The 25,009-nt window shown below is 44.0% G+C and overlaps 4 protein-coding genes across 9 annotated transcripts in view; 3 read left to right on the top strand and 1 right to left on the bottom strand.

Annotated features, from left to right (window-relative positions):
- Positions 1-2,215: 2,215 nt before the first annotated feature.
- LOC125023487 (actin, alpha cardiac muscle) lies at positions 2,216-5,837 on the top strand. Its single transcript, XM_047610783.1, has 9 exons — positions 2,216-2,362; positions 3,471-3,621; positions 3,734-3,862; positions 4,061-4,171; positions 4,254-4,338; positions 4,653-4,814; positions 4,907-5,098; positions 5,195-5,376; positions 5,471-5,837. Exons 2-9 carry the CDS (start codon positions 3,493-3,495, stop codon positions 5,612-5,614), a joined length of 1,134 nt encoding a protein of 377 aa, XP_047466739.1. The 5' UTR covers positions 2,216-2,362; positions 3,471-3,492; the 3' UTR covers positions 5,615-5,837.
- A 691-nt stretch (positions 5,838-6,528) lies between these two features.
- arhgap11a (Rho GTPase activating protein 11A) lies at positions 6,529-13,499 on the top strand. 2 transcript variants are annotated; one of them, XM_047610781.1, is made up of 12 exons: positions 6,529-7,215; positions 8,146-8,213; positions 8,303-8,399; positions 8,493-8,749; positions 8,884-9,047; positions 9,146-9,286; positions 9,502-9,588; positions 9,981-10,154; positions 10,239-10,368; positions 10,510-10,618; positions 11,257-11,371; positions 11,471-13,499. In XM_047610781.1, exons 1-12 carry the CDS (start codon positions 7,087-7,089, stop codon positions 12,919-12,921), a joined length of 2,922 nt encoding a protein of 973 aa, XP_047466737.1. In that variant the 5' UTR covers positions 6,529-7,086; the 3' UTR covers positions 12,922-13,499. The 2 variants fall into 2 exon arrangements, with proteins under 2 accessions (XP_047466737.1, XP_047466738.1); XM_047610782.1 differs by lacking the exon at positions 9,502-9,588 and having other exon boundaries at positions 6,531-7,215.
- Positions 13,500-15,099: 1,600 nt separating this feature from the next.
- Positions 15,100-17,148, top strand: grem1b (gremlin 1b). Its single transcript, XM_047610999.1, has 2 exons — positions 15,100-15,377; positions 15,830-17,148. Exon 2 carries the CDS (start codon positions 15,831-15,833, stop codon positions 16,377-16,379), a length of 549 nt encoding a protein of 182 aa, XP_047466955.1. The 5' UTR covers positions 15,100-15,377; position 15,830; the 3' UTR covers positions 16,380-17,148.
- Positions 17,149-17,975: 827 nt separating this feature from the next.
- The window catches only part of LOC125023617 (formin-like), a 49,218-nt gene continuing 42,184 nt past the window's right edge, over positions 17,976-25,009 (bottom strand). For all 5 annotated transcript variants that reach the window (XM_047610998.1, XM_047610995.1, XM_047610996.1 and 2 more), the window contains 3 exons: positions 21,415-21,564; positions 19,980-20,061; positions 17,976-19,867 (listed from right to left, as the gene is read on the bottom strand). In XM_047610998.1, coding sequence (XP_047466954.1) covers positions 19,823-19,867; positions 19,980-20,061; positions 21,415-21,564 — 277 coding nt within the window. In that variant the 3' untranslated portion in view covers positions 17,976-19,822. The remainder of the gene's footprint in view (positions 19,868-19,979; positions 20,062-21,414; positions 21,565-25,009) is intronic.

A 25,009-nucleotide genomic window follows, 5' to 3' on the forward strand; every position in this document is an offset into this window, starting at 1 on the left:
AGGGCTGCCAGGTTGTGTTGAAAACATCAGAAAAACTGTAAAATCTAACCATCTCAAGTTTGAATACACCACTGCTTTTATAGCAATATAAAAACATTCATGTTCAATTAAAAGTCACTAGTAAATAATTGCATTTTGGGGGGATACTAATATACATTAATATGCTCATTTTTTGCAAATGTTAATGTAAGTATTCTGTTTTCTACGGTGACCCTGAAGATCAAAATACAACGACCATACAGAACACACAACGTCATTTCAGGGTAGAGACAAGCCGCTAAAATGTAAGCTGGTGTGATTACGTTTACATTCAGGCTTACATGCACTGAAACAGGTCTTTGCTCCTTAGCCTGAAGCTTAGATTAAAAATATTTTGTTTTTGCAGATGCCTTTTTTTTTCTTTTCATGAAGTTGATCGTAACCAGATGGGTTTTTTGATCTACTTTTAAATAGAATAATGTCACACACTGAATCACATTTAGACGGTATGTTTATCACTTATTTAAAAGTGTAGTGAAGTTCAAGTATAAAGAGGTGTCAACTGAAAATGCCAATGTTAAGCATAAGGTATAAGATGGTGCCTTACTGCAGTGTTTGTAGTAAAAGTGTTTACTCACTCAAAAATTTGATTTAGTATCGGCAAATGATTTTATCAAATTGGATTAGGTTGGTGCAGCAATGGCAAAATAAATATGATGTGGTATTTACAAATATTATGGGTCCCATTTATAAAAATCCCCAGCTTTAGCCAGTATTTGGGTGTGAGTATCAGTGATGAGAGGTGACACAGACAGCTTAAAGTGCAATGTGATATAAAGTATTTCACCCAAAGTACTGTACAAAGCAACTCTGAGGCATTCTTTAGTTTACTTTGTATGATCTCCGATGCCTCAACGTTTGAGATTGAATGCTGTTTGTCACTGTTGCCTGGCAGAAAAAACGGGTCATGCATCTCATCTCATCTCATCTTCTTCTACCTCTTATCCTCACTAGGGTCGTAGGGGCTGCTGGAGCCTATTTTTTAAAATCAAGAGAAAATCCTGAGTAACGTCTGATCTATTAAAAGCCTTTTTGTCATGCAAATAACTGTATGATGCTTCAGCTGCATCCAGCTCCTATCTGTGGTGATACAGCTATAAATAGGAGGTGCTGCTATGTGGTGGAGGTGCAGTGTGGAGCAGAAGAATGCACTTACATTCCCTCAGCCATGACGTAACCGCACTTACTATAAACTACTTTTTAAAATCTGAGTCATTCTTCCTTGCACGAAGGCCCGAAGCTTTAGATTTATTATCATTCCAAATACACAAACGCTGTTCTCTAAGATCTGGCCATATATGTGTTTTTTTTTTTCTGTTGGAAAGTTATGCATTAACAAACTATATGACAAATGATTGTTTGAGTCCTGCACAGATGCAATGATTACCCCATAAGGTACAGTGTACATGAAGGATAATTTACCATAAGTTGTGTCTGGCACAAATATGGAGTTCCTCTTTGCGCACTTGCAGCTCAGGAACCCCAGTGGCTGCTCATTAATGACCGGCGTTGCTCCCCACAACCCTACAAGGAGACAGCTGGGCCAATCGGGGCGAGGCACTGACACCGACAAGCCACTCAGACAGCCTGATCAGACACAGAGCCCGGATGGCATTAGGATCAGCTGTCCCACACATTGAGTAGGCTCAGTGCACATACCAGCAGCATGGTTCACAGACATGTACAATGTTTTCATCTCCTTAACAAGACACCAGTGGCGCTGTCCCGACTGCTCTGGGTGGTTATGAGTTCAGTAATACCTGTAAGGGATAGACGCCTGGCGTTAAATTAGGCATCAGATTAAAACATGACACTGAAACTGTGTGTTGGTTGTGACAGATTATTTAACAGCTACAAAGGCAATGTGGAAGTATGGATCATACCAAGAAATTAAGTCACACATTTCATACATTGGATCAGTCATAAAAAAGAAATTTCAGAAAAACAGTAGTGTTCATGTAGTCTAAGAGATTAAACAATACTCCAGCAATTAAGGAGGCACATGCTTGATGAAAAAAAAAAAAAAACAGACCTACCAACTGCAACCCACCTCACTACCATCTCAACTTTTTATTCTCAACCAACATGTCATTAAAAATGTCAATCACTCACACAAGTCAATTTTACAGAAGCCCCCATCCATGTATGTAAAACCTACTTTCCCTGGGGCTTGTTGATTTTTGCTGGCAGCTCATATTTGGACTTGTGTGAACCCCTCGGCCCCGCCCCTGGTCCCTACTCCAAGCCTGGATCTTATATAAGGGCGCTCTCCTCACCGCGAGTCTTCGTCCCAGTGGAAGCATCCGTGTACCAGTGCACCTTGGTGAGTACATTTCACAGCTAGCCCTGTTTGAGTGACATTTGCATGATTAGCCTTTGTTTCAATGGGTTCACAAGTTGCAGCTTTAAGCAAATTATTGTTAAATGAATGAATGAATGAATGAATGAACAAATGAATGAATGAATGATGGCTTTCACAGCTAAGAGTTTGCACAGTTTGTAAGTACAAGTAATTTCCCCTTGGGATTAATAAAGTAATTCTGATTCTGAATTACTGAACGGACTTGTTGAAAGTTAAAGATGGAGTTGGTTAGGATGACCTGTCTGCCAGGTGATGTTAAAACAAACATAGATGCTGCATTTTTCTTGTGGTGAATACACTATACTGCGAAGTTGGGAAGTTCTTTTGCAAGATTTAAACAGGTCACGTTGGAGTATTACTTGGGGTAATAAAATCTGAGAGGGAGTTGGCCAAACTCCACCAGTGGCTCAATGAATGAAGTTAACAGGCAGCTGGGGGCACAGATCCAAGGCGTAAAACAAAAGTGTCACAGTGTGTAGACAGATGGGTGCTGGCCCGGCACTTGTCTAAGACCTGAAATAGCAAGAGATCCATGTGCCACTTGTTTCACCCTGTTAAGCACAGTGGGGTTGCTGACTTAAAATAGATCACAGGTCTCCCTCTGTTATGTCCGTTTTTGGTGCTACATCAGCAGCTCTGAGATGCCCCAGGAACAATCGTTGCAGTGGAGATATGGTATCAGCGATTGTTCGTCAAAGTTAGCACCAAAATAGCAGCCGACGGCACGTCTAATTAGCCCTCTATAGATAGCGGCCCACTGAGGTGTGTTGTGTTGGTACTTGCAGGCGATAATACCTGATGATATCACCTATCAGTGTTGGCAGTTCTTCAAAGCACTGTGGATTACACCTAATACATACCTCAGCCATATGAGGGATTGAATGATCAGGTCGCTAACCTTTCCACAGCAGTCATTCCATCACATCATCAGACACTCCAGTGATAAAGAGTGACACCATAACAGGCTTACGTTTTATGTATTACATGATAGAGAGTTTATGCAGTTGATCCTAACACCCAGCCTAAAAATACTCTTTATGTGCTACCATCCCTTCCCCTTAAATTTTAGACCACCCCGGTAAAGCCTAATCATGTGTGACGATGATGAAACTACCGCCCTTGTGTGCGACAATGGCTCTGGCTTGGTCAAGGCTGGATTTGCTGGAGATGACGCTCCCCGTGCTGTCTTCCCTTCCATCGTTGGAAGGCCCCGCCACCAGGTACGCTTAAAAAAAACAAAAAAACATCTTAGAACAGCCACACAAAAAAGTATCTTAAGTATGACTAATAAAAAGTAGTAGTGTTTTAACATGTCTTGTGTTTCCTCCCAAGGGTGTGATGGTGGGTATGGGTCAGAAAGACAGCTATGTAGGTGATGAGGCCCAGAGCAAGAGGGGTATCCTGACCCTGAAGTACCCTATCGAGCACGGCATCATCACCAACTGGGATGATATGGAGAAGGTGTGTGTTGACAGAGAGACTCATTTACAACATTCACGGCAGCTAATCTTCCGCATCCTTGAGAGTTCACAGCCTGGCCAGCTACCGCCACCACGTGGAAGCTGTTTTATTTTTAGATTTATTCACAAGACCTGTCTGCTGTTTATTCAGCTTACTATTGCTTCAGACATGACGTCAGCTATTTTTTTCCTCTGCCAGATCTGGCACCACACCTTTTACAACGAGCTCCGCGTGGCCCCTGAGGAGCACCCCACCCTGCTCACTGAGGCCCCCCTGAACCCCAAAGCCAACAGGGAGAAGATGACCCAGGTATGGAGTCTCTTGCATTTGTGTTACGTCACATTTATACCGGACACAAACCTTTTCACATTCTGTTTGCTTCTTCTTGCAGATCATGTTTGAGACCTTCAACGTTCCTGCCATGTACGTGGCCATCCAGGCTGTGCTGTCTCTGTATGCGTCTGGACGTACCACTGGTCAGTAACTTTAATTTTTTGCACATGTACTCAATTACGTCTGTGATCAGTCACGCAATAACATACATTTGTACAGTCCTTCTTATGTCCATCATTCATCATTTACAGCCTGAGCATGTCTGTCATCTGTGTACATTCTTGTCTCATTGTCAAAAGGAGGTGTTAATCCCTCTTCTGCAGGGTGTGTGCTCAGTGATGTCACCAGCATTATATAGTTTATGATGTGAGACATAGTTAGCAGACCAATATTTAGCTGCCTCCCCTTCACAAGCATGCATGTCTGACCAACTATGGCACTCATTTGCTCGACATAGGTATTGTGCTGGACTCCGGTGACGGTGTGACCCACAACGTCCCCATCTATGAGGGTTATGCTCTGCCACACGCCATCATGCGTCTGGACCTGGCCGGTCGTGACCTGACTGACTATCTGATGAAGATCCTGACTGAGCGTGGCTACTCATTTGTCACAACCGGTAAGACAATGACCTCACAATTTATCCGCTTGTTTGAATATCAGAGGTGTATTTGTGTTTTCCCTAAACACTCCAAACTTTTTGCCCCTTAGCTGAGCGTGAGATTGTGCGTGACATCAAGGAGAAGCTGTGCTACGTGGCTCTTGACTTTGAGAATGAGATGGCCACCGCTGCCTCCTCTTCCTCTCTGGAAAAGAGCTATGAGCTGCCCGACGGTCAGGTCATCACCATTGGTAACGAGCGTTTCCGTTGCCCCGAGACCCTCTTCCAGCCTTCTTTCATTGGTGAGCTCAGGACACCTTTAGTTTATGGATGAATCAAGTTCTTTCCTATTTTTTTTTTTTTTACAAAACTTCTGCACATTTGCTGGTTTCTATTAGGTATGGAGTCTGCTGGCATCCATGAGACCGCCTACAACAGCATCATGAAATGTGACATTGACATCCGTAAGGACCTGTACGCCAACAATGTGCTGTCTGGTGGTACCACCATGTACCCTGGTATTGCTGACCGTATGCAGAAGGAGATCACAGCCCTGGCCCCAAGCACTATGAAGATCAAGGTGAGATGATTGCAAAGTTTTTTAAAGAATCACACTCAATGACAAATCAAATTCACACTCAATAAAACTTAAACGGTCTTTATTCCTCACCTAGATCATTGCTCCACCTGAGAGGAAGTACTCCGTCTGGATCGGTGGCTCTATCCTGGCTTCCCTGTCCACCTTCCAGCAGATGTGGATCAGCAAGCAGGAGTACGATGAGGCCGGCCCCTCCATTGTCCACAGGAAGTGCTTCTAAATGCACAGCCAACTCTAGCCAACCCATGCATTCGTACGTTGTTGTCTCCTGTATATATATGTGTATGTTCTACTGTAATAAAGATAAGCCCTTGTGAGAGTATACTGTACTGTTTTTTTGTTTTTTGACTGGTGTAGCTGGAAAATACACTGTAAGTAAATTATCTGGATAATTTATGTAGAATTTGATAGTTTGTACAATATTAAACTGCCGGTTCACAAGATTTAATTTTCTATTTTTGGTCCTTTATTTTTTAAGATTGGGCATCTTTGTAGACTCTTCTCATTCTGTTTTAAATGGTTAAACATGTTGACTATAGCTTTTAAAAGCCATATTAACTTAATACACAGAGGCCATATTCACTCACTCCTAGCTCCTATCTTTTATATTCTCAAACTGTCACGTTACATCGTCGGCTATATCTTGTATCTGTATCATCATTAGATCCCGCATGTTTGCTTTAGTCAGATCTATGTTTATCCCGTTTCTCCTGATGATCTCTTTCCTTGTTTCTGTTTACCCTGCTGGCCTTATGAGCCTGGTTTTGCTCAAAGTTTGTTCTTGTTAAAAATTAGTTTTCCTTGCCACCGTCGCCTTCAGACTTGCTCTGGAGGTTTCAGGCGGGATTTTGTAAAGCGTTTTGAGACAACTTCGTATTTTTATTGACACTTAAGTCCAACTGATTTGAACTGAATTCAGGCATAGCAAGTCTAGCACAAAAGCAGGCATTTTCCGTGTCAAATGTGAAACTATTTTGAATAACAGGACCAACCGGTTGGCATGCGGGGTCTACTTTGCACGTTCAACGACCGCCCCTGCAGATACTGCACCGCCCGCCGAGGCTGCCCTGGGGGATTAAACACACGCCACACGGAACGTTATTCAAAAGGTTTCCGTCCAATCACAGAGCGCAGCGTAGGGAGCGGCTCTGTTTGAATACACTGCGGAAACAGTCGACAACCAAGCAACCGATGAGATGAGCGAACCGTAGCAGCATGCAGTTAGCCAGCTAACGATTTAATAGTGTGCAATTCGCACAGTTCGGCCGTTTCAGAAGATATAATCGTCGTTTTAGGTCGAGTGGCAGCAAGAACGTATTTTTTCTCGAGTGGAACTATTTAATGACTCGCTAACCTGGCTGGCTAAAGTTATCTAGCTAACCGCATTGCAACGGATGCATGAACCTAGTCATTAGATATGCGGTCTATACTGTAGCATTAGGTACCTTACCAGCCCTGTTTGTTGTTTATTAATATTACTGTTGAGTTTACGGTTGCGGCGCTGAAAAAGTCTTGTGAGCCAATAAGATCCACGTGATGACGAGTTAGCGTCAGAAGTCAGGGGAAAGTGATTAATTTGGAAACGCTGGTGCTGAACCGCCTCGACTGCAAATGCCAGATTCCTTCGGTCCGGACAAAAGAAAGTGGACAATCTGTAGAGAGGGATACGAGTGTTAGGTAAGCTTGTAAAAAATGAAAGTCATGGAGAAGAGTGTCATGCGTTTGCTGGCTGTCCAGCATCTCCGCGCAAGGTACGGGATAAAGACAAAGAACTGGAACAAAAACAAAGCGGCCAGCAGCAGTTCAGCAGCCTCCAATACGGTGAGTTTAAACTAAACCAAGTACCAGTTTTCGGGGGGAAAAACATTCATCATACATCTTGTATGTTTATCTGTGTTTCTGAAACTTTGAGCTTTACAGCATGCTATGATAACGATAGAACACGAATCAGCAAGTTGACAGCACTAGTTTCTGGCAATAAGATTGTTTAGGCTGCTGAATCTGATTAGCATATTACTGAAAGCAGGCCCCCACTGAGGAGGAGACCCATTTGTTCTCAGGCCGTTGTCACCCATGTCAGTCACTGGAGGTGCTTTGTTGGGCCCTGCCCGTGGTTATTCACCCCATAAACGTCTTTATCAGCAACATAAAGCAAAACTCAAACAGACACAAAGGGGCAGTGTTTTCTCATAAATCTGTATGGCATATTGTTGGAGTGTTTTTTGGACGTTTTAACATTTAGAAAGCTCATTTAGTCTTCTGTATGATATGCAGTGCTTGTTTTTTTTTTTTTTTTTCCTTCTCCATGCTTGCAATTGGCCCTTCAGGAGCCGCACAGTTTGTTGCGACAGACTATGTGACTTTTCAAATTAATGTCGAACTTCTGCATTTTCTGGCGTGGGGCCTTGAGTGTGCAGAGAGGAGAAAAACTGCCTTAAACTTTACCTCAGACTGTGGAGAAATAAAGTGCTGAAATGAGTTCAGGTCACTGAGGTTAGAAACCAACATAACGTGGTTCTTGCAGCTTCCGTTTTTCTCTTGAGCACAGAGATGTTTGACGCCCAGACGTCAGATGTGTACTCCTGGCATTTTAATCAAAAGGATTCAAAACTAGTGCAACTGGGATCACACAAATTAAATTACACTGATGTTGTTTGATTGAATAAACCGCAGAGTTTTTTTTCCTCATATGTAACCTTATTGCAAATTTAAGATCGGCCCTTGTCTTTTTTCCCCCCATTTTTCCCCCAGACAAAAGTTTTTGGTGTTCCCTTGGAGAGCTTACCGTACTATAATATGGAATGTGGGCGCGTGCCGAGGTAAGTAAATTCCCTAGCCTACAGTTGACAAGCAATGTCTTGCCCCAGCATGTTTATCTTATACTAATGATATTTCTCTGTGGTCTTAGTTTTTTGGTTGATGCGTGTATGAAGGTGCTAGCGCATGTTGAAACAGAAGGCCTGTTCAGAAAATCTGGCTCCGTCGTCCGCCTGAAAGCACTGAGGGTGAGTGATGGCTGAAGTTGACCTTGCTTTCAACAAAGGGGCCTTGACACTGGGAACTGTTTAAGACAACATGGCTGTGTTTTGTCTGGATAGGCAAAGCTGGACGCGGGTGAAGAGTGTCTGTCCACTGCTCTTCCCTGTGACGTGGCGGGTCTGGTGAAGCAGTTCTTCAGGGAGCTGCCGGAGCCTGTGCTCCCCACAGAGCTGCACGAAGCTTTCCTCAAGGCCCAGCAGCTCCCCACAGAGGAGGAGAGAACCTCCGCCACTATGCTGCTGTCATGTGTACTGCCAGACAGAAACCTATGTGTCCTGCAACACTTTTTTGACTTCCTGTACAATGTGTCTACAAGGTGATGCAGTTGTTACTTTTTGTTGTTAATTTTTTTTAAATAACTTTAATATTTTATTTCAGATTATTTGCAGATAATCTGTGCACAAATATTTTTCTGTATGCTGATTTTCCTTTTCCTTGTCTTAATCACAGGAGTGCTGAAAATAAGATGGACAGCAGTAACTTGTCTGTAATTTTTGCCCCCAACCTCCTTCACTCTGGAGATAATACAGAGAAAATGAACGCTAACACTGAGAAACGCCTCAAACTACAGGCGGCCATAATACACTGTTTCATAGAGAACGCCCACAGCTTCGGTATGACTTCAGGAATCCTACCTGCTCTTCATCTATGCATAAAGTGACACTGGTGCGTTGTAGCGCTAAGTATTTATCCCTATCTCTGTCGCTGTCAGGTGCGTTACCACAGTTTCTTCAGGATAAAGTTCCAGCGATGATGGGCTGTGAGGGGGGTGTCCTGTCTCCTAGCCACGATGAACTCGAAGAAGTGGAACTAAACTCAGGGATGAAAAAGAAGCACAGACGCAGCTTCGGAGGTAAGACCGTACCACCATCGTTCGGTAATAGCTGCAACATGCAAATATTTAGATTAAATCTCAAGTTGACCAGATCGTTTCCTACTGCACTGGTTATAATGGGACAGGAAACATTTAATGACATGAAACCTCAACATATAAACTGGAGGACTGTTTTTAGTGACCGTTTAGTCAGTAAAAACTGTTTATATGGTTCGGTTTGTCTCACATTTCAGATATTGTCAATGGTGCACTGAATAAGATAAAAACTAATAGAACACCCACAAATGTCAGCCAGGCAGACAGTCATGGTTGGTCCAATGGTAGGTGCAATGAAATAATAATGCGTGTCATGTAGCATGATGCTACAGTAGGCATCTATCTGCTTTCTGTCCTGGAAATGGCAAACTTTCTATTCTTGAAAGAGAAATCCAACTCTATTTTGCTTATGCTGCTGTTGTGCTTTGGATGAAATTTATTTGCCTTGAGGATGAATGCCAAACATGAATTGAATAATGAGAAGTTTTTGTTTGCTTTTGTTTTCTTTGCCCGCCTGCTTGTCATCTGCATGGAGCGTCCTCCACAAATATCACTCACAATCTGATAATTCGTCTTCGTGATTTGATTCAAAATCAGCTTTGGGTTATTTTCAAATATGGGAGAACAAATTGTACATGAGTGAATGCAATAATTCTTTTTATTATGATTTTGCCAGTCTTTTCCTCTGCTACTCCTGTGATTGGAACACCATCCTCAAAGCGAAAACTTCCTTTGGAATCGGGTCACACTTTTGGATTTTCCAGCAAGAAACGCAGATCTGTCAAAAAGAACCTTGGGATAGAATTGCTTCCAAATACTTTGTTCGGCGGGGCCTCTACTCCTGGATCAGGTATTGACGTGTTTGGTCAAATGGGTATCAACTGTCCTGCTACATCTAAAGTTTGTTGTCATTACTGATATATATTTATTCTAGCTTACAGTGCCTCTGGGGTCTTGGATACTTCCCAAAATGCTGTGTCATCCGCGGGGAGGTCTAGAAGAATGTCTGCTACCTCTGTGAGGAGAAAGAGTCGCCGACTTAGCGGCAGACATGCTGTCAACAGGTACACACTTTTAGGATTCAGTCATTCATTCATTTCCCCTCTGAGGGAGACATGACAATTAATAATAATGATAATAATTACGGTTATTACAGATATTCTTGACTTGTCTAACTGCTGATTGTGTGAATACTCTCTTTTCAGAGTTGAATCTGGAAAGGCTGGCTGTTTTTCTCCTAAAGTCAGTAAGAAAGAAGCTCCTCGCAAGTCCCTGCGCTTACGTTTCAGCCTGGGGAGGAGCAGCAAAGAAGCTGTAAGTGTGGTTGACGAAAATGATTCAACCACTGATAAACACTCATAATTGTGAGGTTAATAAACTGCATTCAGATGCAATTAACCACTGAAATGAAATAATACGTTTGCACATAAGATGTCATGCTGTGGCAAAATGGTGAAAATAGCACTTTCTTATTGTTTAACATTCTCCGTTAGCTAATGCATGCAGGGTTAAATTATAATCTTGATAGTTTTCAGCACTTTCACATTTTGTATCGTTACAAAAGAAATGGTGTTCGTACTTGTGTGGTACAAAGCCATAGGATAATTCCTGTGCTCAGATTCCTGATTTCCTGTACTAATCAATCAGGTGAAAAGAAAATGTTAGGATACTAAACAGTATATACATACAGGATATTGTATGTTGGGTGAGCTGCTCTATAGTTACATGTATACTCCCAATAAAAAGCTATTAAAAACAAATCCAGTATGTTTCTTCTGAGTGATTTCAATCATCCTCTGAAGAACTAACAACAAAAGTCATGGAATTAACATATTAATGCTGCATTCTGGGTATTTTCTATGGGGACCTTTTTAACAAAACACTACACTAAAGCTTAATCCTCCTTGAAGGCTCTTTCATTTTTCATTTCTCATTTCATGCTGGTGATAAAGGGATCTGAGTCCATTGGCTGGCGACTCGCCACACAGGAGAGCTCCAGCGGCTTCCATTTCACCAAAGAGATGGAGTTCACTCCATCAGTTCTCCCTAGCGAAACTGAATCCAAGAGTGAGTATTACGTAACAGCTCACAGTCTCTCTAATAGAGGTATTTCTATTGCAGGATAATGTCATGTGATGTCCACTAATCTAGTACTTACATTTCTAGATACCAAGTACATCAGTAAGTCTGAAGACAACCTGCTGACACCACAGTGTGATGAAGGTGCCCACCAGACCTCATGGAGTGAGGAGACCCCCGCGGGAGCCGAAGCTTTCAGAGGAGGCTCTTTCACCGACACTCCCTTGAACGTGCGCCTGAAGGCCAACTACGTGTCTGAGCCTGCCATCGTCGTGTCCAGCCCCCCAGTAGCGAGCAGCCTGCCCATGAAGCTTTGTTGTGTGTCCAGCTCAGAGAGCCTGGAGAGCGAGTGTTCCCCGGCTGGAGCTGAGGCACAAACGGGCCCAACCCTGCTGAAGATCAAGAAGGCCTTCACAGAGTCGGGCAGCGACCTCCGGGCTATCATACGAGCCTCGGACAGAGACGCAGGAGCAAGTGTGAAAACGCCATCAGACAACGTCCCAGTCCCTCTACCAGAGACTCCTACAGGCGAAGCTCTGACTGTTGACACTGAAGCCTCCTGTTTCCAAGCTCAACAGAGCTTTTTGGCTAATGAACAGAACATTACATTTGGCCAAATTGAAATCGCCGCCCTGTCTCCTTTGCATATTGATAGTGTCGTTTTTGAGTCTGGCGTATACTGTAGCCCAGGAAGTAAGGAGGATAAAGATTCTCTCTGTGTTTCTACCAGTAGCCATAATGGCTCCATTGAAAGGGAGGCAGAGAATGTGAACTGCAGCAGGTTGATTGACGCTCTGGACATCCAGAGCCCTGCTCACTTCAAACTGGGCGTCTCCTCCGGACAGCAGTCCACTCCATACAAGCGGAGTCTCCAACTAGGAGATGAGTTTGTCACACCTCCTAAAACAAGAACTGTAGTTGCCACGTCCCCAGAGATTGGTGTCAATTTCCAGGAGCAGCCACCGCTCTCCCCTTTCAGTCTGGAGACTGAAAAGCGGCGTGTCGCAGACCACATTCAACACTTCAACAAGCTCACCATTTATTCTCCCAAAGGCTCCCGGGGCAAAGGCGTCAGGTCACCGCTCAAGTTCCAGCGCACCCCGGTTTGCCAGGCTGTCCGCAGGATCAACTCTCTCCTAGGAGAGGGCAACAGACCCACTAGAAATGCAGTGGCCAGCGCCAGCCAGGATGGTCCTTTTCTTAAGGCGGTGAGTCTAGAGAGCGGCCTCTCTCCTCACCCACGGACGACACGAGTGGAACGGTCCAGCAGCGTGTGCCCCATAAAGAAACCACCTCCAGTGCCACCAAAAAAGCCAAGCACATTGGCTCGCAAACCCAAGGCCTGCGCTCTGGGCGACGTGACCAACAAGGTCCAACAAAAAACTAAAGTGGACTGTTCAGCCTCTGATCCACCAGGAGCTCAGAAGCCTCTTGTGCAGCAGGTGGCAGAGAAAGACATGAACCATTACAGGGGTTCACCCAGAAACCCCCTTAACCAACTGCAACTGCTGTCTGCTACTAGACCTGTCGATTTATAGTCGATTCTCTCTTGCCTTTTATCGTTCCTCTTACTATGCAGCTCTGTCCGGTAACGCTACGTGACATTAAACATTCCAGCTTACGTTCTCCATCATTTCAGGGTCTTAATTTATTTGTAGCTGAAGTAGGAGCTGTTTGTGTTAGGGCCTTATTGGGAGTTATGTGCATGCCTTACATTTGTTTTACAATTGTAAAACTACGTCAAATGTTGACACATCGGCCTTCAAGATTATGTCATAGTGTTTAGATTGTAGTGTGCAGGCCAAATTATGTAAAATGTGATTGGTGGTGTGACTGGAAGTGTTTCGAGTGTTGCGGTTTTATTTATGCATTTTATAGCCGTGAAAAAGAGAAAAAAAAATTATTGGAGTGAAAGTTAAAGCTGTTTCCTCATTACAGAATATTTTCTTAATCATGTTGTCATGAACAGAGAGAAAGGAAAAAAAAATTTTGTTTTTGAAAAAAGCCAAACAGTATTGATTATATTTGTATTCTGCAATCCATTAATTTCAAAACATTCAGTGAAACGCTTTGTCATTTGAACTGCTTCAGACAAATAAAGAGAAACGGCAAGTGGTTCAGTTCTTGATATTATTATTGGTACTCTGTGCAGCCACAAGGGGGAGTCCTAGAGTTACTACTGAGACCCCGTGAGGATTTAGTGCTGTCAGACTGAGCTTGTCCTTACTGTCCTGACTGACTTGTTGCAGCTTGGTCCAGATATTTTATAATGTATTTATTACCTGTGTCACTGCAGGTGTTTCCAGTAAGGATCTGAACAAAGTTTAATGTGCTCCATGTGGAAAGATTTAATCTGCGTCTCCAGAGACTCATTTTTATATATATAAAAAGTCCTTCTACTACTTAGGAAACAATGGGAATCTTGCGTCAAGCCGTGGAAAAGAAAGAAAACTCCCAAGTGCGTTTACGTATCTGGCCCAGTTAATAGTTTGAAACTATCAGTCATCAGAGAGGTAAATAACCTCCGGGTTTAATCTGCAGAGATGGACTAAAGGCAAAACCACCCGTTGAGATTTATTATCTACAGATACGGCGTGGACTTTGGACAAAATTCTCATAAAATCGGGCTCCTTGATTTGTGCGATATATAATCCATAAATACTGCAGATGTGTTTGGTAGTTAATCTGGTTTACAACGAGAGACTGCGGCGCGCCAGTCTGACACCTATCTGGAGAGAACGGATTTACGTTGTAATGTATTATCCATAAAGGTAAATACTCTACATCCGTTTCAAGCCATTAGAAACATCTTTTGTCTTGTTGTTGCCAGGTTGTGAAACCCCCTTCAGCTGTTGTGCACTCCGCTTTAGTTATGGGCTATAAATATATTTATTAAACTCATCCAGTAGACCCGCTATCATCTGGGAAGTCGGAATCAAAATCAATTCATCAGCGACATTAACATATCTAACTTATTATACGGCTCAAACATTTATTACGGCATTATTACTCCTATTTATCCCTTTGTCATGCATATGTAGAGCGTTAGACGGTGATTTATTGACCTTTATGTTTAACAGAAATATTTAAATACCTTAAACTGAGATCACAAATGCGCATAATTATTTGGCAAAATTTGGAACGCGCAAATAAACACACACTGGAACACTTGATATAATATATAATATTACAAGTGGCTGTCCGAGACATGAAGGATTGCTGTATATTCCACTGCAGAGTGTTTCTAGGCATGGATTATGACGATTTCTTAAATAAAGGAAACATAATCTTTTTCTTTTTTTTTCTTCCCCCAGGGTTAACATTTCTTTAATCTGAATTGCATAATTTTAGTTGGTCGTCCGTCATCCCTGTGGAATGGAGGCTCCGAACAGCTGACGGCAAAGTAGTATCCGAGCTGTGTGCGTTCACAGGTGTGCAGCGTTTGCGCTACGACTGCGCCCGTGACGTGCTTTGCGAGCGCGAATTCCTCCTTTCACTTTTGGTGTTTGGATAGTTTGCATAGCTTCATCGTCATGCTCCTTTAATAAAAAAAATAAAAAATAAAAAATATTTTTCCATGTGCGCACAAACTTCAGGCCTGTACGCCCTCAGCCCCTCTCTCTCTCCCCTCCTTCTCTCCCCCCCCCCGCCCCCCCTCCACCTCCCTCCCTGTTCCTCGGTTGTCTGTTTTCTTGAAGTGGGTTCAGGGAAGTGTTGAGGGGGCGGATAGTCTTGATTTTCTCTACATCGTGCTTAGCCAATAACTGTTGTGCACATCTCAGCTGGCAGACATTTAAAAGGGAGACAGTCCGGCGCTGGAGCAATTTGTATTAAACCCCCTGGCCCCCGTCTATGGAGCGGTTAGTCTCCCACCACCCATCCACAGTCCCACCAGTGTACAGTCGACAGCAGTAGGTGCCTATCACCTCGGAAGGTGCCGCAGAGGACTGATAGGATCAGATCATCGCACTTCGAGCAGAGGACACACGCACAGGTGAGTGAATTTGCCCTATTTCTGACTGTAGAATTCAGGCGTACAGTCCGCTAACTTTAATTTATTTTTCATCTAAACTAGAAATGACAAAGCCAGATGCGTGTTATCTGCTGGTGTGTGTGTATGTGTATGTGTGTGTATGTGTGTGTGGACACGCTGATTTATGAGATAGTTGAATCTTCGCTTCAACCTATTGGCATTCATTTAAATAACGAAGAAGCACTGGAAACATACTGTAATTATAATTCTCAGGCATTTGTTTAAACCGGAGCAATTCAAACAAAATAACGTTCTGTACCCAAGTCTTCTTCTGATGTGGTTTCAAATACACAACAAACAAAGAAAAAAAGTTTGGTGCGTTTTTACGCAGCGTAAAAGCTTTGACAGCTGTGCGTAACCCGTCCAGAGTTGAAACGGTGTAGGTGATTCATTATTTTCTCCCTCTCCCCAAGGATGGCTAACTCGACGCGTATCTTCTGCAGTATGGTTTTCATCATTGGGCTGATGTCCTCTCCCGTGGATTCAAAAAGAAACCGAGGTTCACAAGGCGCCATTCCTCATCCTGACAAAAACAACCCAAACGAATCGGAGCAGCAACCGCAGCCTCCGCAGGCGGGCTCCGGGTCCCGGCAGAGGCCGAGCTCATCCTCACCCGCCGACGAGGTGCTGGAGTCCAGCCAGGAAGCTTTGCATGTGACGGAGCGCCAGTATTTGAAACGGGACTGGTGCAAGACGCAGCCTCTCAAACAGACAATCCACGAGGAGGGCTGCATCAGCCGCACCATCATCAACCGCTTCTGCTACGGACAGTGCAACTCGTTCTACATCCCCAGGCACATACGCAGGGAGGAGGGCGCCTTCCAGTCCTGCTCGTTTTGCAAGCCGAAGCGTTTTACCACCATGACTTTTACGTTGAACTGTCCGGACCAGCAGCCCCCCACCAAGAAGAAACGCATCCAGCGCGTCAAACAGTGCCGCTGCATATCCATAGAACTGGACTGAACGCGCAGAAATGACGTGTGTGTGTGTGTTTGTCGTATTCTTATTCTTCGAGGACAAGGTTTCTGTCACACAGCCAAGAACACGTGCCTTTCTCCATCTGGAGATACGCACCACATACACTATGATGACATGTGCGATTCTTTTCTCTCACAGCGTGCTAACAAACCCGGACATGCAACTTATTAAAGCGATGAGCAACACTTTACTAATCACCCGTTTGAAAACAGGCGTCACTGCACGGAAACGCTGACTTGGAATGGGCACGTTTTTTTTCTTTCTTTTTGTTTGTTTTTACGCACGGCTTCCCCAATCACTCACTGCTCCAAGCGCTCGCGGTGACAGAGAAACATTTCTGTCCTGTATTTTACGCGTCTATATATTTGATGGTTAAACAGAATGTTTCCACTGTGTGGAATATGATGGAGGAATGACTTTGTTTAAATGAAAAAAAAAAGCAAAAAAAACACACACAAAAACGTGATTTTATTTCGATATTTCAAATATCTCTCAAGGTTAACATAATTGATTTCTGTGAATTTCGAAGTCAGTAAACTTTATTTTTTTTTCTAAGTTGGGAGTCTGCTCAAATGTAGAGATACCGGACTCCTTTGGTAGTTTATACGGGCAATGTACAGCGGAGGTTTATACTGTATCGAGGTTAAATAGTTGTAAAGTGTAAAGCCATCTTTGATGTAATCGGTTTGTTTATTCCTTTGATTAAATTATCCATGAAAAAAAAAACTAAATAAACGGATGCTGGAATACTGTGCATATGCCTTGGAAGTAATTTGTATAAGACTAAAGTTTAAGTCACCCATTCATCATGTTCCTTTCTCCCCAGAGCCGCTCGCACTCAGACCTTGGAATAAATCTGATCCTAAAGTAGTCAGTTTTTATGGGAGCCCACGCTGTTACCCGTTCCAATTATCTCTTGAAAGAATGTCATTTTAACTTCTCCAGATTTTCTCCAGACTGGTTAAAGACTAGATAGGTGGGGGCGTTGCGTCCAAATACAAAGGGTGAGGGATTTTCTGTCTAAAAGGCCCCAACTCCCCAAGTGGAATTTTTTTTTCTGTTCTTTCTTCACTGGAAAATTCATCTTTCTCCAGACTCTACAATAAATATCAAGCTCGCAATGTCAATTCTACAAATTTGCTTGATTGTTTTAGTGCTTGAGTGCCACAAGTGCAAAAGCTGCAGCACAATTTTAAAAATGGACCTGAGATACTGAGGTAAATACTTCAAACCCACTGTTGATATTTGTCCTAAAGCACAGAGGGTAAAACGTCGAAGCGTCCGCCTCCTTCAGTATCAAAATTGACCAATTCCTGCTGTTAACCAAACGAACCATTTCACCAGATTTCCAGGAACACGTGTTAATATCCTAAGACTGGACTGACGGGCCTGATCCTGACTCATAGTTTATTAAAAAGCCAAGCTGATTAATGCATCCTCCAGTCCTTTTGATGACTCAAGTTTCTTGCATAAATATCACATCTTCTCGGCGCAGGCCTGTAATGGAGGTGTTGACAGCACAAAATTGAGGAAAATGACATTTAACACTTTTTTTTTCTTCATGGAGCAAGTCCGGACTTGTTCGGCATCCAGTAGTTTATTCTTGAAATTTAAAACAATTCCATAAAATTACAGAGCACCTACATAAGAGCTACTGCAGGTTACATGAACCGACATACATACAGTAGAGGCTAGGACAATTCCTTGGTCAGTGTCAGTTTATATATTTTTCAAACCCTCTGAAGTAAAATATAGCAGTTTTGAAATATTTATGAGATTTTTTTTTATACAAAATAAATGGCACATGTGAAAGACTTTGGAGGGTTAACAGAAAGCTTAAGGTGCAGTTTTATGGATAATTTGATAATGGAAGTCTGTCTGAGGTATAATGACTCACATGGCCTGAGGTGATAATCTTAAATTTGTTAATATCCAAAAATACAACCCTCGTTACTAAGCAGAGCGGTCAATTCCAACATATCTGAGCAACGTACAATTAACATGAAAATACGGCTTTCGTCTGACTGACCCGTCGAGCAGCTTCTCAGTCAATTCAGAAAAATACAGCCGTGAAAATAAGAATTCAGCTCATGTTTTTTTTTTGATCTGTTTTTTTGGCATAAAATAACTCCCTACACAAATAGACTTTACAGGAGTGCGGTTAAATCTTACACAATCTTGATACCCTTTCTTAAAAACAAAAACCATGAAGCAACACAGTTTATAAATCTTACAATGAGGGAAACTCTTGCATAGGAAAAAAGGTGCAAAAAAGTGCAAGACGGCTGAAAATAAACTGTAGCATGACGGTGGGAGTGTGTTTTATAGCTACAACGTAGAGCTACCGCAAGCAGGAAAGTGCTTAAAAGTGTGCTGGAGACAACGCTGACGTACAGCACTCAGTGAAGGGCTAATAACTTCCACTTTTTTTTTCTTTTTAAACTGTAGGAGAGTGAGTGCGTGCGTGGATGGCCAAAACCTGTTGATGTTTTTAAATGCAGTTTGTGTACCTGCGAGGAGGGGGCCGAGGCTCCACAATCGCTGCCAGCTTCTTCCCTCCTCTGGCCGACACCCAGGAGAGGTCAGCCTGGTGCAGTGCAACGCAAAACACAGCCACAACCTCCGAACACTCGTTTCTTAGACCGGCACACGACTCAAACAATTTATACGCGAGGCGTTTTCGTCGAACCCCCAGCGCCGCTCGTTTATCGTGTTCCTCAAAGCTGCGCGGTCCCTGACGGTCCTTCTGACATGACATATTTACAAGACTTTTAATGAGCCACGGCGAATAAAAAGATATTTGCTACAGCGAAGGACACGTATATATTTCTTACCGCTTCGAGAGAGAGTTCTGTTTTGTCAGCAGGGGCTTTCCTGTCAGCAGACGCTGCCAGGAAGCCCGTATCTGCTTGTGCAACGGCAAGTGACGGCTGCTGGAGCGGTTTATCGGTGCACGTGCCGTCCGATTGAGTTGAGAAATCTTCAGCAGGCTTCTGGAGAATCCGGGAGGAACCTCGTAGATGTGTCAGCTGGCGCTGCTGTGAGCCCCGCTGAACCCTGGAGACCTTTCACAAGCTGGGCACTCAGAGGTCACGCCATGCTGGATGAATGAGGTCAACCTTTGGCCTCTAAGACTCCCATCACTTGGGCTGTGTCAGCCATGCATCCTCGCTGCAGGGGTTGTACCAGAAAGCCTCAACGTGAAGGTGGTGGGGTGCAGAGAATGGGTGGGGCGGGACGTCCAGTGCTGTTAGTATTAGCAGGGATACGGCAGTTGGAGTGTTAAGAGTCCGTTGAGGTTTTATTGTGAGAGGGTAGCCTGGTGTTGCAGAGGCAGGTGGTAGATACAGCAGGGATGGATCTTTCCCTATAGCCGCCACCAGCTCCCACTTCCTCTTCTTCTTCTGCCCCGTCACTCGTCATCTCACTCAGATGGCGGACACGCCGGCCTCCTTCTGCCGCAGCCTCTCTTTCTGTTGGCGGCAACCACAAAAAAAGATTCAGCATATCGATTTCAGCGCCGTCACAAGAAGGAGCAGCTTTCAGGAAATTCCATTTCTTCGCTGAATATAGATCAGCTCTTACCAGACTGTTGGCATTGATCTTCTTGGTCTCGACCCTCTTCTCCGCTGTGATCTTCTTGATGTTTTCTTGCGCTTCCTTGAGCCTGCAGAGGAAAAGGAAAAAAACGCCTCAAGCACACACAGAAAAGTCACACTCAAAATCACAAAAATAGTTCCTTTGTAAAGCAGATAAAGCACGCAGCCTCTCATCACAGAGTCCCAGACTCCCAGAAAAGTTGTTTGTATGAGCAATTATCTCCCTGGGGCACCCTGTGTCATGCAGAATCTTGCACACACACACACACACACACACACACACACACACACACACACTCAGATTCTCTGTGGATTTTGCGGTCAGTGAAACCCCTTTAAGTGAGAAGCAGCAGAGAATGACAGTGGGCTGATGAGATAATGAGGCGGCCTTTAAAAAACACTCGGCTTTTATGAGCGCGCAAACGGTATTTAAAATAAAGTTAATTGTACATAAGCACAATCAGCTGTGAGTAATGCGAGACCCGATCACCTAGTAAACGGCTCGAACCGAGCACATGGATCCTCGCGGTGAATTCTTTGACTCCTACGTCTCCCGGGGAGGGAAGGATAGCAGAGACGCGCGCAGATTGATTAAGAAATCCATTCTCATCTCCGGAGTTTGAGGAGAGCCATGAATGCGCCTCGTAACACTTGACACTCCAGCCTTGACCCGACGGTCCGTTTGGACAGCTCGCTTCTTCACCCCCGGAGCGTCACGCCGTCCCTGCACGTGCAGCTCTTCTGCTCTCCGGGGCCGCGTGTCCGGCGTCATTACAGTGTTTATCAGTTCTCCCATGGCACGCAGCCGTTTAACGGGCACAGGCCCCCAGTCGGTCCGCCAGTAAAGGCAGGCGGCCGCCGGGGAGGGTCTGCAGTCCCTCGGTGGAATGCCCCCCCAACAAGACGCCTCGGGTCAGAGGAAGCATCATAAATCCAGGCCCCAGTCCTTCAGACACAGGGCCGAGGCCTCGGCTGCTCCCACTCGCCTCCTCTTTGAAGGCCTCCCTCTTTGCTTTAATTACAACCCAGCATCTGCACGTCGCCCCTTGTACAATTAGTGCTAATTTGACATGATGTCCAGAGGTGTTAAGCACCTATCCCAAGGTGACAGAAACAAGCAGTCTACTCTGAAACGGTTTAGCCTTGATTTAAGCTCGCACAGAGTTCGACATTCACCGACTCTACCAGGCAGTAAACATATCGGATTTTACAGGAAGGTATCAACAAGTCCTGGCAATTGAGCATTCTGGGTGACGGACAGGAGAAATATTAAAAAAGAAAAACAACCCCCAACTTTCATACAGGGGCAAGCCTATGAAACTCAATCTTTTTTTTCTTCCTACAAAACGAGAATCTTACTCTAAATCTTCCTGACACAGAAAAATAAATGCGTAGCACAACCCAACGAGAATTCAGCTCACCTCTCTTTGGAAATGTTCTTGCTCTGCCGTATCCAGGTGTTCTTGAAGTCGTTGCAGAACTCGTACCAGAGCATGAAGATGAAGTTCGGAGTCACTTCTTTCTCCCCGGACTTTGGCTTGACACCAAAGTAGCTCACCGTGTCCTGGAAACTGTAGGGGGAGAGACACAAATAGCGTTGTCTTATCACACATAAACACCTATAAATATTCTCAGGCGTAGATGAAAGTGTGTTTTAGTGAACCATCCAAGATTTTAAACAGCCAGCGGCTGCGAAAGGAGGAGGAAGCCGAGGTGTGCGCCGGCAAAGAAGCGCGGGCGGAACAGGGGCGAAAGAGCGCCGGTATTCAGGCGCGGAAAAGCGCGCACAGGAGCTGACGGATGCAGAATCCGGCGGAGAGGCGAGAAGCAGAGCTGGAAGGAGAGCGTCCACCCCGCTGGGCCAAAGGGGAGAGCCAGTAGCGGCGGCTCCATTATCACATTGACCTCCGCAGGCTGCAGGGGAAGACTGCCAGAGGAGCCAGGAGACAGCCAAGAAAAGGCAGCTGCTCCTCCAAACACACAAACCCTCTCGCCTGCACGGCTCATATGCACGTATTCATCTGCACAGATCTAACATGCACGTATAAAAACACAGCCGCACGGAACAGATTCTGGATGTTCTGTCGCTCGCCGGTGTAGGCCAGCTCCCCGGCTTAATTCAGTTGTAACCGAATCTCAACTATTCACAAGGTTCTCAGCGGCAACTCGCAAGGCATGAAAAGCAGCCTGCTGCTTCGGATTCCCTTCTCTGAGCCAAACATGAAAGACATTTTCTGGCCGTGCCTGTCAGAGGGTTGATAAAAGGGGGCCATGATTCAGGGGATGCTCTCTGTCCCATTGACACCCCGGATGGGCTCTGACCTCCAGATGCTAGGTGGCTTTTTCGCAACGCTAATCTAAGACACGTTCGCGCGGAGTGGAGCGGAGCGGCGCAATATGCGGCCCAGACGGACAGCGCAAAGTTTGCAAAGAGGAGCCGCGGCGCTGGCCTGCTTCCCATTTCTGAGCGATGCGTCATTATCGCGGGACGCTCAGAGCAGGGAAGCGCTGTAGATCATTCTGTAGGAGAAGCCAGAGGAACAAGGCTCCGAGATGGTGAGATGGAGCAAACAGACGCGCCGTCGCTGGAAGCTTTGTTGCAGCCCGCCTGGTCAGGCATGATGAACAGGGTCTCCTCTCCCATCAGTTCCCGTCCTCTCCTCTCCTGACCTTGGGTCATCATGTCAAGGCTTGCACAAATCAAGCAACAAGCTTTTTCCCTTTAGCCCCGCGAGCGTACGAAACGGGCAGATACACAAAGCTTCACTCGAAACAGATGCAAACGCGCTCGCACATACCTAGAAAACATAAACAAAATCAAATGAACCTTTGTTCGTTTGCGAGCGCAGATCGACTGCGCTCACATGCACAAAAAGCGCCTCCACTTCTGCAATCTACGCTATGATGCCATTGCCGTGAGAGGGTTTACTGCAGCACCCACAGCCGGCATTCCTCACTGACAGCTATAAAAAAAGACCCATTACAAAACCATGAACAGCCGTGAGAATCAGGGAAATATTTGGACAGGCAACTCTGCATTCCTTTGTTTCCCCAGTAAAAAGAATACAGAAGTAAACTCCATGTTGTTGGCTGACTCAGAGGAGGCACAACGCAGAGGCCAGTTTCATCATACAATACCCAAGCAGGATAACACACCAGCTCACGCCGACACAGCCATGGCTGCGCGGTGACTGCAGAGACGGCACATGGCCCAAATGAAATTGAGCATGATGGCGGAGAAGGAAACTTAATGAGACGGAACTGAGGACAGAACCAGAAAACCTCAGTGGAGCCCAAACACGAAGTAGACAAATTAAGGCTGCATGTTGAGGAGAAAGCCTCCGCACACAACGCGGAAGGGCCTTTAATGAGATTAAAACAAGACCAAAAGATTTAATTAAATAAAGAAAAACAAGAAATGCACTTTTCTAACGCGGCAACGACATAACTCATGTGACGTTTGTGTTCTAAAATTAAGCCTAAAATTCATGAAAAGCTTTTCGTGTCCCTACATGAGCTCAAATAATTCTGCCAACAGTTTAATTTATATATTGTTTGTCCACCAGCTAAGTAATAAATTAATTAAAATCTCTTGATCCAATGTTAACAGTTTGCTTATGTTACAAAGGCACTGTTAATTAAATGAAATATAAATATAAAATATTAAACATATTCATATATTTTACGTTAATATTTAAAAAAGATATATAATTTTTATCGTTTATTGTAAACAGTAATATATACAATTTTAACTTATTTGCCCTAAGTTCCTTCTTATCTGCAATTGAGCAAGTGACCAATTCACAAATATGTGTCTTCCTGATGAAAGTGTTAAATTTTGAATTAAGTTTTTGACTAAAAATGAACATTTTAACTTTGGAAGATGCAGTACTTAACAGTGGGAGATCCTGTAGTAAATTAAGCATCTACTAGATTATATTGTAAATCAGTTAGTGTTCATTTACCACAAACAATTAATTAATACTATTATTAGGTTTTTGCTAACATCCTTTGCTAATATCAGATATCCTGTATCTTGCTACGAATTAATTAACAAAAACATCAAATATGAAATGAATAGTTTAAATAGTGAATTCTATCTATCGATGGATTGACTTTTATTAATTTAATACTGTATGGACTATAACAATATTTAAGGGAAAATGAAGTGTTGCAGCAGCATTTTATATACGTGACAAAGACTAAATTATAATACAACCCACAAAACAACATTTTAATCTGAGGATATAATTAGTACATTATTTAATGAACATAAATATTCAACTGTTTTTATAATGGATTTAAAAATCTTTTTTAATATGCCTATAAGTAACATAATATATTTAGGTTTATAGTGTTGGTTCAAAGACAGTGATAAAAACAGTGTAATGAAAATCGTTATTTTGTGAGCTTACACCGATCAGGCATAACATTATGACCACCTTCCTAATATTGTGTAGGTCTCCCTTGTGCCTCCAAAACAGTTGTGACCCATCAGTGAATGGGGCTTCTGTGGGTGTCCTGTGGTGTCTAACAACAGAACGTTGCTAGTGGGGGTCTTTGGGTCCCGTGGTTGAGAGGAGGGGCCTCTGAGGATCATCCAACTTCGTTTGGCATCTAGTGAATTTGGAGGCCAGGCCAACACATTGAACTATTTTTCATGTTTTTTTGAGTTATGCATAAACTGTTTTTGTGTGTGTGTCCTTGTCAGGCTTCAACCTGCTGGGGCAGCCATCGAGGATTGTCATTGCTATGGGGTGGGGGTGCCTGTTCGGGTTCTAGTGGGTGCTACATGTCTAAGTAACATCTACGCACAAATTCCAGGTCCAAAGAACATTATACTGCCGCAAGATGGTCAATGTTATTAACGGCTCCTGTCGGTGTTTTTAATGTTGTGGCTGATCGTATTTTGGCTCGAAGGTGTTCAAACTATTTCTGGTCAAGGCTGAGGTACTAGGTAGCGCTAAGGATGCGTTGTCTATTTCATTTATTAACACCGAGCCCCAATCTTGCCGC

This window comes from Mugil cephalus, chromosome 17, assembly GCF_022458985.1.
Source record: "Mugil cephalus isolate CIBA_MC_2020 chromosome 17, CIBA_Mcephalus_1.1, whole genome shotgun sequence".
NCBI classification, from domain to species: Eukaryota; Metazoa; Chordata; class Actinopteri; order Mugiliformes; family Mugilidae; genus Mugil; species Mugil cephalus.

Coding starts and splice junctions, on each gene's coding strand:
- LOC125023487 (XM_047610783.1), top strand. CDS start 3,493: ATGTGTGACGATGATGAAACTACCGCCCTTGTGTGCGACAATGGCTCT. Junction 3,863..4,060: donor ACTGGGATGATATGGAGAAG/GTGTGTGTTGAC, acceptor TTCCTCTGCCAG/ATCTGGCACCACACCTTTTA. Junction 4,172..4,253: donor ACAGGGAGAAGATGACCCAG/GTATGGAGTCTC, acceptor TTCTTCTTGCAG/ATCATGTTTGAGACCTTCAA.
- grem1b (XM_047610999.1), top strand. CDS start 15,831: ATGGCTAACTCGACGCGTATCTTCTGCAGTATGGTTTTCATCATTGGG.
- arhgap11a (XM_047610781.1), top strand. CDS start 7,087: ATGAAAGTCATGGAGAAGAGTGTCATGCGTTTGCTGGCTGTCCAGCAT. Junction 9,048..9,145: donor AGAGAACGCCCACAGCTTCG/GTATGACTTCAG, acceptor TGTCGCTGTCAG/GTGCGTTACCACAGTTTCTT. Junction 9,287..9,501: donor GCACAGACGCAGCTTCGGAG/GTAAGACCGTAC, acceptor CTCACATTTCAG/ATATTGTCAATGGTGCACTG.